The following is a 15017-nucleotide window of genomic DNA, read 5'->3' as shown; positions in this document are numbered from 1 at the left end:
AAACCTTCTCTGCTCTGGCTCTCATCATCCTCAGCACATTTTCTCATCCGCTCAATGTTATCGATACTTTAGCCACGATGATCATCTCTTCCAGCTGCATTCAACACGTCTGATGCAAGTGTGCACATCACCACACCTTTCTCATCCCTTGTGGCAGGCCTGTTCTGACTTCCACTCTAGGAACGGAAGGCAGAAGAGAAACACAGAAAGCACAAGGGAGAAGGGAGGATGTGAGAGGAAGAAGAACTGGCCAAATCGATTTAATTTTAAATAGTAAATCCTTTGATTCCCCTAATAAACATTACTTGGTCCATGGATATGACTGGATTTTTTTTTAAATTTAAGATTATGCACCTTAATTCATAAAATATTGGTAACTTTACTTTCCTGAAATGTCTTTTGCAGGTTTTGGTATCAAGGTTGTACCATGCCCCCAAAATAAATTAGAAAAGTTCCATCTTCCATTCTCTGGAAAAGGTCATGGGAGCTTCCTATTATTTCCTTCTTAAATATTTGGAATAACTGCAGTGAAAGCAACTGTACTCAGAGTTTTCTTTCTGGGCAGTATTGGTTCTTTTTTAATATCAGGTATCATTTGTACAACTGACCTCTGATATGACCTTACCTTTACTGATAGCATGCTGTGCTCGCCAAGGGCCCATCCTACTAACAGTTCCAATCATTTTTTGGAACTGAATTCCAATCATTTTCTCTGTCCTGAATAAAATCGACTTTCGGCCTAGCTTTTCATTTTCAGGCTCCTTCCCGTCCTGAGTCAATCTTCTAAAAATTTGAGACTAGCTACGAGGCTTAAGCCTCTAATGTTGAAGAAATTTTCACTCCAGCCTTGACTGCTGAAAGTTCTGCTGGCTTCTGGTCTCCGCCCTCTCGCTACGAGCTTCACCCTCTACCTGAGCCAAGCTCAGGACTCAGGTTCCTCTGTGCCCAAAGCTGGCAAATGCTCCCAGGGGAAACAGGTGCATTTTGCCCGGGGAACTTTCTGTGACTCACTCCTCTCCTGAATTTTACCTTTAGTCCTCTTTGCTCCTGCAGCAATAAGCTGCATTGAAACAGATGCTTTTTGTGATGTTTCTCTAGTTGTTCTCACTAGGGCACCGACCTGCTACAAGTTACTACCCAGCACTGGAATCTACTTGTGTTTTTTAATTTACTTATTTTTACTTGTGCTTTTTTCAAGCTTTATATTTAAGAATGCATTTTTAAATGTTTATAGAGAGAGAGAGAGAGAGGGAGAGGGAGAGGGGGAGAGGGAGAGAGAGAGAGAGAGAGAGAGAGAGAGGCGCAGGCAGGCTGAGAGAGGTAATCCCAAGCAGGCTCTGCGCTCTCAGCATGGTGCCTAACATGGGGCTCAAATTCCCAAACCATGAGATCACAACCCGAACCAAAATCAAGAGTTGAATGCTTAACCAAATGAGCCACGCTGGTGCTCCAAAGAATACATTTTTGTATGTGACTATTACGTTTTTTGGAAATTGTTACATCACCTATGGAAGTATTAAGTATGTGGAGAGACAGAGCGGGGTATGGCAAGTCACCCCAGCAGGGTGACACTGAGACAAACGTCAACACCTGCCAGGGAAGAGACCACCGACGCTTCATGCGCACTCAACTTCTACTGCCTCCACTAAGCTGTGCGTGCAGCAACCCACCTTTCCCCTCTGACCCCCTAGGCCAGGATGAGCCGCTCTCAACAGTCTGCCCCAGAAGCATGAACACATCCTGCTGGCAAGCTGCCCGTCCATGAGCCAACAATCCAGAACCTCTCTCTCTACCTGGGCATCCGAAAGTCCTCCTGGTGGGTCCTCTTGGTAAAAATCTTCTCTTCTTCTGCAGATGCATGAGCCTCTGACTTGCTTCCAACTGCTGGTCCCAGCATGCTATGTTTTCACATCTAATACCTTAAACAGTGGGGAATAACAAGCCCAGCAATGGGCCAAATTGCATCTCAACAAAAATACAAAGCTATTTCTAAATGAAAATCATCCTCCACCTTAAATTGCCAGAGATCCTTCAATTCAAAATATCTGATGCATAAGCTTAGATTTTAACTTAAAGCTCCCACACATTTAAAATAATGTATTTTATCTAGTAACTACTGATATCCACTGAGATGCTACACACAATAAAATAGCACAATGCTTTCCTATAGCTTCCTACAAGCTGTGCATGTTCTATAGCCTGTGGATCAAGTATTTTCTACCCTATGAACATTAATAGAGGTTTCTAACTTGTGAGGTGTGGCTTTGGGCGATTTGCTGATAAGGTGTTCTCCACTCTGAGATTTCTGATATATTCTATGGTTCAAATTCCAGCACTAAAGTTTTCTGTATTCAATAGCTTCATATTATTCTCTCCCCTCTATAAGTTCTCTCCTGTATTGTGAGAACTGACTTTAGACCTAAGATGTTTTCAAAATCATTACAGCAACAGATTTTTCTCCCCTTTTGCATTCTTTTCTATAAAATCTTGACTTCACCCAGAGTGATTTCCCCCATTTATTACATTTATAGGGTTTCTCCCCAAATGTGTTCGTTGATGTACAGTGAGTTTTGACTTCACATAAAATGATTTTCCACATACGTTACATTCATAGGGTTTTTCCCCTGTGTGTGTTCTATGATGTGCAATGAGTTTTGACTTTACACAGAATGATTTCCCACATTCATTACATTCATAGGGTTTCTGTCTTATGTGAGTTCTCTGATGAACAATTAGGGCTGACTTCTGACGGAAGTTTTTCCCACATTCATTACATCCAAAAGGTTTCTCCCCTGTGTGTCTTCTCTGATGTTCTGTGAAACCCGAGTAGTAGCAGAAAAACTTCCCACATTCAATACATTCATAGGGTTTCTCACCTGTGTGAGTTCTCAGATGTTTGGTAAGGGTTGACTTCTCAGAGAAGGATTTCCCACATTCATTACATTCATAAGGTTTCTCCCCTGTGTGAGTTCTTCGATGTTTAATGAGGTCTGATTTTCTAAGAAAGGCTTTCCTACATTCATAACACTCGTAGGGCTTCTCCCCTGTGTGTGTTTTCTGATGTACAGTAAGGACTGACTTGAACGAGAAGGCTTTCCCACATTCACGACACTCATACGGTTTCTCCCCTGTGTGTGTTCTTCGATGTTGAGTGAGGGTTGACTTTTCACTGAAGGATTTCCCACATTCCTGACATTCAAAAGGTTTCTCCCCTGTGTGAATTCTCTGGTGTTTAATGAGGTCTGAATTCTTGTAGAAAGTTTTCCCACATTCCTGACATTCACAAGATTTTTCCCCTGTGTGTGTTCTCTGATGTCTCGTGTGGGCTGACTTCTGGTTGAAGGTTTTTCCGCAATCATGACACTCATAAGGTTTTTCTCCTGTGCGTGTTCTCTGTTGTACACCAAAGACTAACTTTTCACTGAAAAACGTTCTACATTCATTATATTCAATCACATTGTCAATTGAGTGGCTTCTCTGAACTGGAATGAGGTTTGACTTCTGGCTGAAAGGCTGAACACTCTGATGCTCAAAGAGAATGGATTCCTCAAAGAAATTTTCTCCACATTCATTAAATTCATACTGATTCTCTCTTGGATGTGTTCTCTGATGAGCCATGAGGGATGACATATCACAGAAGATCTTCCCATAATCAGTGTGTTCACAGGAGTTCTTTCCTGTGTAAGTTTTCTTATGTACAACAAAGAGTGAATTCTCATGGAAAGCTTTCCTACATTCACTGTATTCAAAAGGTTGCTCCAAAATCTGAATTTTCTGACGGTGAACAAAATCTTCATTAAGATGGAGGCCATTCCCATTTTTATTATATTTATAAAGTTTCTCTTCAGAATAAATTCCTTCATGCTTATCATTATGGAGCCAATTTCTACCTTTGTTAAACTCATTGAACTTCTTTCTTGAATAGTTTCTACTGCTATTAATTAATTCTGAAATATAAATAGAGTGACAAGGAAGATTAGTTGACAGGAAAATTAGGAGAAACAGAATTAGTTAGGTTTTGGGGAGTGGGTAAGTTTAGGTCATTATCTTCTCACATCTAGATTATGACAACAGTATACACATTTCCAGTCTCATCTCTCTCTTCCATTCTACACAACAGCAACAAATCAAATTTCTAAGAACTCTAATTCAAAAGAGAATAGTACTATAACTCAATCTCTAATATCTAATTCTGTTACTAGCTCTAAATCACTAGCAATAAAAACATACAACAAAATAGCAAAATCAATGAGTGGTCAAGCCAGCCTTGCCACAGGATCATATTTACAGCTCTTTTCTGATTTATAGATATTTTCCTTTATTCCATCTGAGTTGTTCAATAGTGAACCATCAAACCCTCTTCCAATGCTTTCTGGCTTTCCCCCAACCAAATCTCACCTGATTTAACATTAGTCTTCAATCCTGCATACACACACACACCCTTCTATATCTTTGCAAAACATGAAAACCTACAATTCTAAACCTGGTCCTAAAACTGTCATTTACCTTTACTTTAATATTTTTTTGGTTATGCATGCTCACCTTTACTCCTCTGCTATCTACAATACTATATTTGTAATGATATATCATACGATACTGTACAAAACCCATAATACTATTGAGTCCTACAACCTAAGAACTGACAATATTTTTTACAATGGTATCACACTGAAGAGAACATATCAGTTATATCCGGATTCAGCTTAGAATCAAGCTGTCAATTTACAAATCTAGAATGAATATATTTTACTCTGGTAAGCCCAGCTGTTTGTCCCTTATAAATTGCTCATTCTCATTCATAATCTTATATTCTTTCACTCCATTAGCTTACAGTCCAATAACATTTTTAAAAAGTTGCCTTCCCAAATCTCCCCATAATTTTCAGCCTCTTTGGTTAAAAAAAAAAAAAAAAAGACCTAAAACATAAACAAACATTTCTCCAAAGAAAACATACGGATAGATGGTCAACAGACACATGAAAAGATGCTCAACATCACTCATCGTCGGGGAAATGCAAATCAAAACCACAATGACATATCACCTCACACCTGTCAGAATGGCTAAAATAAAAATACATAAAACAACAGGTATTGGTGATGATGCGGAGAAAAAGGAACCCTCATGCACCGTTGGTGGGAATGCAACCTGGTACAGCCACTGCAGAAAGCAGCATGGAGATTCCTCAAAAGAGTTAAAAATAGAACTACCCTATGATCCCGCACTCACAGTACTGGGTACCTACCCAAAGAATACAAAAATACTAATTCAGAGGGATACATGCACCCCAATGTTTATAGCAGCATTATTTCCAATAGCTAAGATATGAAAGCAGCCCAAGTGTCCATCGATAGATGAATGGATAAAGAGGATGTGGTATGTGTATATATATATACAACGGAATATTACTCAGCCATCAAAAAGAGTAAAATCATGCCATTTGCAACAACATGGGTGGAGCTAGAGAATGTAACGGTAAGTGAAATAAGCCGGTCAGAGAAAGACAAATACTGTATGATTTCACTTGTATGTGGAATTTAAGAAACACAACAAACAAGCAAAGGGGGGAAAAAAGGGAAAGAAACCAAGAAACAGATTCTTAACTATAGAGAACAAACTGATGGTCACCAGAGGAGAGGTGGGTGGGGGGATGGGTAAAATAGGGGATGGGGATTAAGGAGTGCACCTGTCATGATAAGCACTGGGTGATTAAAATAAAAAGTTAAAAAAAATCTGTTTGTATAATTTACTTTACCACAAACATGAACTACACTGCGGTAACACTGTCTTTGTTAAACACTAATTTTTTTTTTTTAATGTTTATTCATTTATTTTGAGAGACAGTGTGTGTGAACAGGAGAGGGACAGAGAGAAAGGGAGAGAAAGAATCCTAAACAGGCTCTGTGACATCACCGCAGAGCCTGACAAGGGGCTCAATCCCACGAACCACTAGATGACCTAAGCCAAAATCAAGAGTTGAACACCCAATCGACTGTGCCCCCCAGGCACCCCAAATACTAAATTTTTAAATATTTCATGCAGCTCTGATTTTCATTCAACTATGTTTCTGGCAACCATAACTCTACCTACGATTTTCTTTCAACACTGAACAGATATGAAGTCAATGGTATTTAACAAACGGTTTTTATCAGAATTAACTGCACAGCTTTACCAAACACAAATTTTAGGCATCATACTGAAAGGTTTAGTGGTTTAACGTCTGTACTTTTAAAAATACTTCTGGGGCACCTGGGTGGCTCAGTCAGTGAAGCGTCTGATTTTGGCTCAGATCATGATCTCATGGTTTGTTGCGTTTGAGCCCCTGACAGTGCAGAACCTGCTTGGGATTCTCTCTCTCCCCCTTTCTCTCCCCTCTCCCACTCATGCTATCAAAATAAATAAATAAACTTTAAAAAAAACTTCTGTAAAAAAACCAGCAAATATGGTAAAATGTCACTGAAAACTTTTTAAAAAGCATGTATAGAACAATGTACTTAATATTATGACATTAATAATTAATGTTAGTTTATAATGAAAATAAATATTTAAATGCTATTAACACATCCATATAAACCCCATCAAAAATGTCCTGTTCATCTGAGGGAGATGACACGGGGTTGGCTTTCACACTCCATAGTAAATTTTAAAATGAGTGTGTGCTACTTCTGATAAGAAACAAGGATGATAATAGACACGATTTTTTTCAGTCTCTGTGTCAGTGTACACAGAATAAATCAGAATCTAACAAATCTTACGTGCTTGATGAGCTGGCATGTAAGTTTGTAAAGAATTTGTGGTAATGGCTTTCTGCATTATTATGAAAATCTGGCTCTATGTGGCTCCACAGTCAAGCAAAATCATTAATGTGTAATACTAGATTTTTAAGGAGTGAAACCAAGATCTTTCTCTTTGGAGGATCAAAATACTGATAGGAAGAGAAGCCTCTATAAACTATAATTACCTAACTATATGACCAGGAATTAATTTCCTGACGGGCAGACATGGAACGAGAAGTATGCTGAAGTAGTCGATGAGCTTCTCTTGGCAATATAAATCATGTGATGAACACAAGAAGCCATTACTCAATGTCAGGCACTCTTTCCACACCTTGTTTTCTGTTTAGGTTTCTCATTTACAACCTCCATGTCTCCTACTTATTTTCAGCAATATCTTTTTTTTTTCCCTCGATTTTTATGTAATGTCTACACCCAACATGGGGCTTAACTTACAACCCTGCGATCAAGCATCTTCTGTTCCACCGAGTGAGCCGGCCAGGCACCCCTGCAATATCTTTTCTACCTCTGTTTTTTTTTTTTTTTAATTTAATTTAAATTAAATTAAATTTAATTTTTTTAATCAATTTAATTTTGATTACTGCAGTGATTTTATTCTTTTTTTCAATTATTTCCTATGATATAACATAGAATTATTTCCTATGATATAATAACATAGAATTATTTCCTATGATATAACACAGTTCATCATACCTTCCTGTGGTCTTACTATCTCCTTCAGAATGAACGACCTGCCTCTCTTATGTTCTCGTACACCAGAAACCATGTTTCATTGTTAATTTATATTAAAAACTAGTGACAATATTCAGACATTACATGATAACATTTTCAAGTGAATTGTTTTTCACCTGCCACTTGCTTGTCCTGTCTTCTCCTGTTTCTCATAATAACTTTGAATCCATCTCGTGTTATGTTTCTTAACAAGGGCACTGCGTGCTCTCCTCAATCTTTACTACGGTCTCCAACCAACCGAGAGAAGTCTTTGGTTTGTTTCAAGTATCAAAGTCTTCTGCACTTTCTACCACTTCACAGACGGCCTGCATCTTTCCAACAGAGCTTGTGTGTGTGAGTCCTCATCCAGCCCCCAGTGTGGAGTCCACTCCAGCCCTCTGCTTCTCACAAAGAAACTACAGAGATCTACCAGCATCCTAAAAGTCCTTCCTCCTGTTCTGTAAGATGACGTTCGACGATCCGAGGTCAAACCTTTGGACGTGGCAGCTGGGCACACACCTCCACCCCGTTTTTCCCTGCTCTTGGCAACCCTTCACTGGTTCTGTTGTTGACAGTTAAGCTTTCTGCTTGTTCTTTCAAAGTGGGGTTTGACTGGCAGGTCTTAGGGTCTTAGCTCTTCCTGTTTCTAAGAAGTCAAGGTTAAAATGCCAACTTTATGTTTCTGTCTTCAAACCTGAGGTCCTTTATTTCTTGAAATTCTTCTCTGGCCTCCAGAGTATCACCTTCTCTCAAATTTACTCCATCCTCACAGACTCCCCCACCGTCCCCACTGCTCAGTCCTCATCGTCATCACTTCTAAACCTCATGGTGCCCCAGGATTTAGCCACGAGCCCACACCTCTGGTTTATATGCACTCATGAGCAAGAAGCTCTCATACAGCTCCCACGACTGAACATCTCCACACAGCCGGCATCCACTCGTCTCTCCAGTTCTGCCCTAACAGAATGCATATTGTTACATACAGTGTAACCCCTAAAAGGCTAATAATTTTTTAAAAGACTATATAACTAGTCTATATAAAAGACTATATAACTATAAAAAGCTAATAGAGGCAAAAGAAAGTAATAATTAAAAAACCCAAAAGGAGTTGTGAAAGGAGAAATAACAGAAGAAAGAAGAAATGGTACATAAAGACACGAAATAGGACTGCAGGCTTAAGCCCAGTTATACCAGTAAACATAAATGGACTGAACAGTCTAAACAAGAAATTTAAAATGTCAGACTAGATTTAACAACAACTAGAGTGTGGTAAGGCTGGCAGTAAAGGATGAAACAGAGTATATCCTACAAACTCTAAAGAACAGAAAGCTGGTGTGGCGATGTTAATACCAGAAATGGACTCGAAGGAAGAGCATCACTGCGTATACGGAGACAGGCACCACATAGTGGTTCAAGAGTCCATTAAAAGGTGAGATATAACAATCATAAATTTCTGTCTGCCTAATAATACAGCTTCAAGAAATATCATATTGGAGATTTTAAAACACCTTTCTTAGTAACTGACAGAGTGGCTGACAAAAGACAATCAGGAAACACAAGACCTGAAGACCAGAAGACCATTATAAAACACTACACGAAACAATTGTAGAACATACATCCTTCTAAAGTACAAACAGACAACATCAACAACTTTCAAGCCACTGAAATCACACAAAGAATCTTCTCTATATTAAATCAGAACTCAAGACCTGAAGGATAACTACAAAAGAATGATTTTAGAAGCAACTCCCTTCTAAGCAACCCATGAACCATGGATCAAAGAAGAACTTTTAAAAGGCGGCGGTGGGGGGGGGGGAGGGTTCCTAAAAAGATTTCCATGGCAGCCCTGCAGCCCCAGCTCTGCCCCAGCCAACACCCAACGCTGAATTTAGATTCTAGGAGTAGGTACGAATTTTGCACTAAGCAAAAAAAGGGGGAATTTTTAAAAACAGCTCTGTATTGTCTTGTGGCTACTACGTCCAAAGATGTGGCAGAAAACAATTTGGTGTAAGTCCCAGAGACAGTCGTCCCTATCAAGGGAAGAAGTGTCTGTGGGTGAGGATTTAGTGTCCATGTGTAGAATCTTACAGTACTGGAGACAGAACAAGTCTGCAAGACTGATGATCTGCCTAAGGGAGGGCCGTGTGCAGAAGGAGAACAGAACTAGGGAGGGCCTGTCCAGACAGGGAGACACTTTGGGAGCTAGCTGCCTTTTGGAAAAATCATTTTGAACTTGCTAATGAGCTCTTGTTAAACTGTGATGCCTGATTTACTGGAGAGTGATAATGGGTCTCTAGCCTGTTGAACCCATTTTTGAGTGGATCAACTTGGAATCTACCACTGGCAAGGTGAAAAAGCCTTTCTATTTTATTCATTTTTTTAATGTTTATCTATTTTTGAGAAAGAGAGAGAGAACGCACTTGCAAGTGGGGGAGGGGCACAGAGAGAGGGAGACAGAGAATCCGAAGCAGGCTCCAGGCTTTGAGCTGTCAGCACAGAGCCAGAAGCGGGGCTCAAACTCTTGAACCATGAGATCATGACCTGAGCCTAAGTTGGGACATTCAACTGAGACACCCAGGCGCCCCCAAAAAAGACTTTTTAAAATAAAACCCAGCAAGAAAGGCCTTGATGGAGTCACAGAGCCCTCTCCTGGCTGCTGCTCCGCTGTGTCCTTCGGCTCTGCCAGGCAGGTGTGAAAGCAGGTGTGGTCCCTCTGTGCAGTGGCAGGACTCTGACCATGACAATGTTGAAAGCCACCCTGAGGCACTGTGGGCTGTGGAAACACGGTGAATCCTGGCAGAATCGTGGAGAGGGCTACTTCTGGTGCCGGGGCCTGCACCGCCCAGACTACAGGAGCTGACTGTGTTCTTAGCTCATGTTCCTGTGGAAGGTGCAAGGTGGGGGGTAGGGAGCACCCATTCTGGGACAGGGAATCGATCTCAATTTTAAACTCCTTTAGAGGATATCTCACTACTGTGACTTTACAATAATGAGCAAGAATGAGTCTATTTCCCTTACCTCTTTCTTGGCACACACACCTTAGCAAAGCAGTCTATTAAATGCAGCTGTCCTCAAAAGGGATGGTCTCCAGGCTATTTCCTGGATACGATTAGGGGAAAAAGGGTGAATATGGGGGCGGGTAGTACACGGACCTCTTTTGCAAATTCAACATCTCACCCTGACCGTTCAGGTGGGCATGATGGATCTCTTTTCCCTGACAGCGACTCCAGGCCAGAACACAGCCAAAAAACAGTTTCAAGCATCAGAACTAATTCTAAGTTGTATGAAAACGCTTCTGTTACAGAGCTGTGGTCTCCCTTGTACCTGGCCCTTCCAGATGCAAGGTCTGGCTAAGAGTGGAGGATGGCTGGAAAGACTGTGAAGCTGCAGTTTCCATTAAGACACGCAGACTTTGTAATGACGGAAGGAAAGCAAACTCTCTGGCACCTGGAAAGCGAACCTTTATGGCAGCATGGGGACAGGGCTGTCAGACCTGCTCTTGGGAGTTCTCCTCCCAGAGGACCAATGCCTCTGCTGCTCCCGCTAAATGCCGCCCGTGCTCTTCAACCCAACTACAAACTGCAGTGAATCCCTGGCAGTGAAGTTGGCAGCTGCTTCTCCCATCCCTGCTTGGTGTCACAAGACAGCAGCTCGGAGCACCTGTGGGTATCATGCATACCACAGGGAAGGGGATGGACGAAATGGCGTCATGGACAAGCAGGACTGTTTGGAACTGACTGCCTGAAAAGAAGACAAAACCAAATATTTAGACTGGTACTGGGGTGGGGGTCTAAAGCTTACCAGACAGTGAGAAGCCACGATGGAGGCAGCGGGGGCAGGTGGTGCTAACAACTGCAAAATTTTTATTTTCCAGTATACCCTCTGAGATTGTGTGTGTGTGTGTGTGTGTGTGTGTGTGTGTGTGTGTGTGTGGCATTAACTTGAAACTGAAGTGTGATCTGCACCCAGGGGTGGTTATCAGAAACACTCAAGTATGTGAGCAAACACCTGGTGCTGAACAGACCCCAGACGTGCACTCTGTGAGCAGTGTCACCTACAGTGCAGGTGTTCTGTTAGAAAGAGGGACAGAATCTTTTCCTGCCTTGAGCTGAAATGCTTCATGACCCTGCCTCAGCCTGGAAGGCATTCAAGTCAGTTTTAACTGGCTGGCCACGGCTGTATGGACCACAGAGCGTGCCACAGACTTCTTCCACACAGACCAAGGCACAGCCTGTACAAAATATCAATAAATGCTGCCGCAGCTGGTTTACCACCTTGGGCCAGGTAAAAGGTGAATGGAAAAACGTGAAGAGCATCTAGCTTTCAGCATACAAACCTGTTTCAAGACTAAAACAAAATGAAGAATGGCACGTACACAGAAAAACTGCCCAGAAGTCAGAAATAAGACGAATGGTACTGTGGGACTGTAGGGAAAATAAATTTTATGTTACTGAACAGTTAGGACTTTTTGAGCAAATCTCGATAAAACTTGGAGCTTAAGGTGCAAGAATGAGGCTTGGAAAGTAATTAATGACTAATGAGATAGGGACACACTCTAGAGAGATTTACAGTTCAGTGGGCATGCTGGACCTGGGACCCTGATGCCATCCTGGGTATACAGCTGGAGACAGGGGCGCCTGGGTGGCTCAGTCAGTTAAACGTCCAACTCGCAGCTTTGGCTCAGGTCATGATCTCATGGTTCATGAGTTGGAGTCCCATGTGGGGCTCTGTGCTGACACCGTGGAGACTGCTTGGGATCCTCCCTCTCTGCACCTCCCCTGCCTCTCAAAATAAATAAATGAACTTAAAAAGTACATACATACATACATACACACACACATAGCTGGAGATAATAACCGTCTTTTTCCCTGAAGAAATTTACTCATAGTCCAAAGGATTAGAGTGTGAACTTGGGCTCCTTTCTAAGGGAGCAAAGGTTCCGCTCTCTGCTTTAAAAAGGGTAGGGGGACAACTACCTCTCTCCTCTATGCAAGCACCCAGATTCATTTTATCGGTGTTCTGCACCCAAAATAACAATTCTGCATGTATGTGCAAGACCCCTGGTTTTTCTTATTGCTCGGAGAGTAAGAAATCGAGGTACACCAGAACCACAAAATTGTTACCTGGCTTTACATAAATAATAATTCATCTGCTCTGATCCAGATACTCGTACCAATACTCGTATATTGTATTTACGGTAAAATTAACAAAGACAAATACTAAAAATTTAACAGTCTGAAATTTATAATCTCCACCAAGAGATAACTTCAGACCCAATGGCTTCATAGGTGAAACCTTTCAAACATTAAAAAAAAATAACATAATCTCACATACCATACATAGAAAAGTATGAAACACCGCCCAACTCATCTTTTGAAGGTAGTACAGTCTTCAACCCAAAACCTGAAAAGATTACGATGAGGACAATTACAGGATAACAGCTCTCGTGAACACACGCACACAGAGAAACCATATACAAAATAGTGAAAAGCCAAACTCAGTGATTATAACAGCAAAATACATTATGATGAAGAAGAACGTATTTCAAACATATCAGGTTGGTTTAACATTTGAAAATCAATCAAGATCACTCACCATATTAACAAAATAAATATGAAATAAGTATGACTATCTCAATACATGCAGAAAAAGCATTTGACAAAATTCAATACTCAGTCATGATCTAAAAAAAAAAAAATCTCCTAGCAAATTAGGAATAGAACTTCTTCAAAATGATAAAAGACATCTATAGAAATCCTTCAGCTAAAGTCAAAATTAATAATAATACACCCAACAGTTTCTCCCTGAAGTCAAGAACAAGACAAAAATGTTCACCTTCGTCACTTCTATACATCACATCACTGGCATTCTCAACCAGTACAACAGGCTAAGAAAAAAAAATGTATGAACATTAGGAAGGAGAAGTAAACTTGTCTTTATTCCTAGAGAACACAATTGTTTACCTATGAAATTTTTAAAAATCTATAAAACTACCAAAATCAGTAAATTTAGCAAAGTTGCAGGATACAAAGCCAGGGTGCAAGTATCAAATGTTTTTCTATATGTTAGCATTACACAACTGGAGAATAAAATAGTATGAATAGCATAAGGTTAAAAATGAAAATAGCATAAGAAAACATGAAAATATTTAAGAATATATTTACTAAAGGGCACCTGACTGGCTCAGTCAGAGGAGCATGTGACTCTTGATCTTGGGGTTGTAATTTCAAGCCCCACACTTGGTGTAAAGACTACTTAAACAAATAAAACTTAAAAAAACAAAGAATACATTTAATGAAGGATGGGAAAAACTACTAAACTGAAAACTAAAAAACCAGAAAGAAATTAAAGAAGAGTTAAATAGAGTCATACCATGGTCATGGATTGGAAAACTCAGTATTATGAACATGTCAATTTTCTCCAAAATGAGCAATGCAATCCCAATAGAAGCCCTAAAAAGGTAGGTGTAGGGAGTGTGTGTGTACTTGTACAAATTGACAAGGTGCTTTTAACATGTATATGAAAATGCAAAAGCTCATAGTAGCAATGCATTATCCATAATATCTGGCATCACAGAAGTTATTTTAATATATTTTGTAGACTAAACATGTTCTTGGGGCACCTGGGTGGCTCAGTTGATTAAATGTCCGACTTCAGCTCAAGTCATGATCCCACAGTTTGTGAGTTCGAACTGTGTCAGGCTCTGTGCTGACAGCTCAGAGCCTGGAGCCTCCTTCAGATTCTGTGTCTCTTTGTCTCTCTGTCCCCCTCCCCCACTAGCACGGGCACTCTCTCTCTCTCTCAAACAAACAAACAAAAAAAAGCATTAAAAAAAAAGATGTTCTTAAAAAGTAAATACATAAATCTAATAGAAAACTAAAAAACAATGGGTGCGTCTGGGTGGCTGAGTCAGTTAAGTGTCTGACTCTTGGGTGTCAGCTCAGGTCATGATCTCACAGTTCTGTGAGTTCAAGCCCCAGGTCGGGCTCTGCACTGGCAGTGCAGAATCTGCTTGGAATAAGATCTCCTCTCTCTCTGCCCCTCCCCTATTTGTGCTGTCTCTATATAACTCAAAATAAATAAAAATAAATAAAGACATAAATAAATAAAACTAAAGCCAAAAAGATGTTCTTGGCAACTTTCTGTATTCATGTTATAGCCAAGGAACCCTGAAGAAAATAGCCAACACAGGAGTGCTTGAGTGGCTCTCTCGGTTAAGCATCCGACTTCTGCTGAGGTCATGATCTCACCATTCGTGGGTTTGGGCCCTGATCGGGCTTTATGCTGACAGCTCAGAGCCTGGAGCCTGCTTCAGATTCTGTCTAGAGAGACAGTCTCTCTCTCTCCCTCTCTCTCTCTGCCCCACCTTGCTCGTGCTCTCTCAACAATAAATAAATAAATAAAATTTTTTTAATTAAAAAAAAGAAAATAGCCAACCCAGAAGGCTAACACTGCCAGACGTCATAACTTATAATTCAGTTATAAAAATAAAAAGCAGTGGTATTGTCGTGAAGA

The 15017-nt window shown here is 40.5% G+C and overlaps 1 protein-coding gene across 1 annotated transcript in view; it reads right to left on the bottom strand.

Annotated features, from left to right (window-relative positions):
* Positions 1-2395: 2395 nt before the first annotated feature.
* Positions 2396-15017, bottom strand: part of LOC125933225 (zinc finger protein 37A-like) — a 42749-nt gene continuing 30127 nt past the window's right edge. The window contains exon 4 of the mRNA XM_049646093.1: positions 2396-3947. Within this exon, the coding sequence (XP_049502050.1) occupies positions 2494-3947 (1454 nt within the window). The 3' untranslated portion in view covers positions 2396-2493. The remainder of the gene's footprint in view (positions 3948-15017) is intronic.

This window comes from Panthera uncia, chromosome D2 (genome assembly GCF_023721935.1).
Source record: "Panthera uncia isolate 11264 chromosome D2, Puncia_PCG_1.0, whole genome shotgun sequence".
Taxonomy (NCBI): domain Eukaryota; kingdom Metazoa; phylum Chordata; class Mammalia; order Carnivora; family Felidae; genus Panthera; species Panthera uncia.
This window is presented reverse-complemented; position numbering and strand designations above follow the sequence as displayed.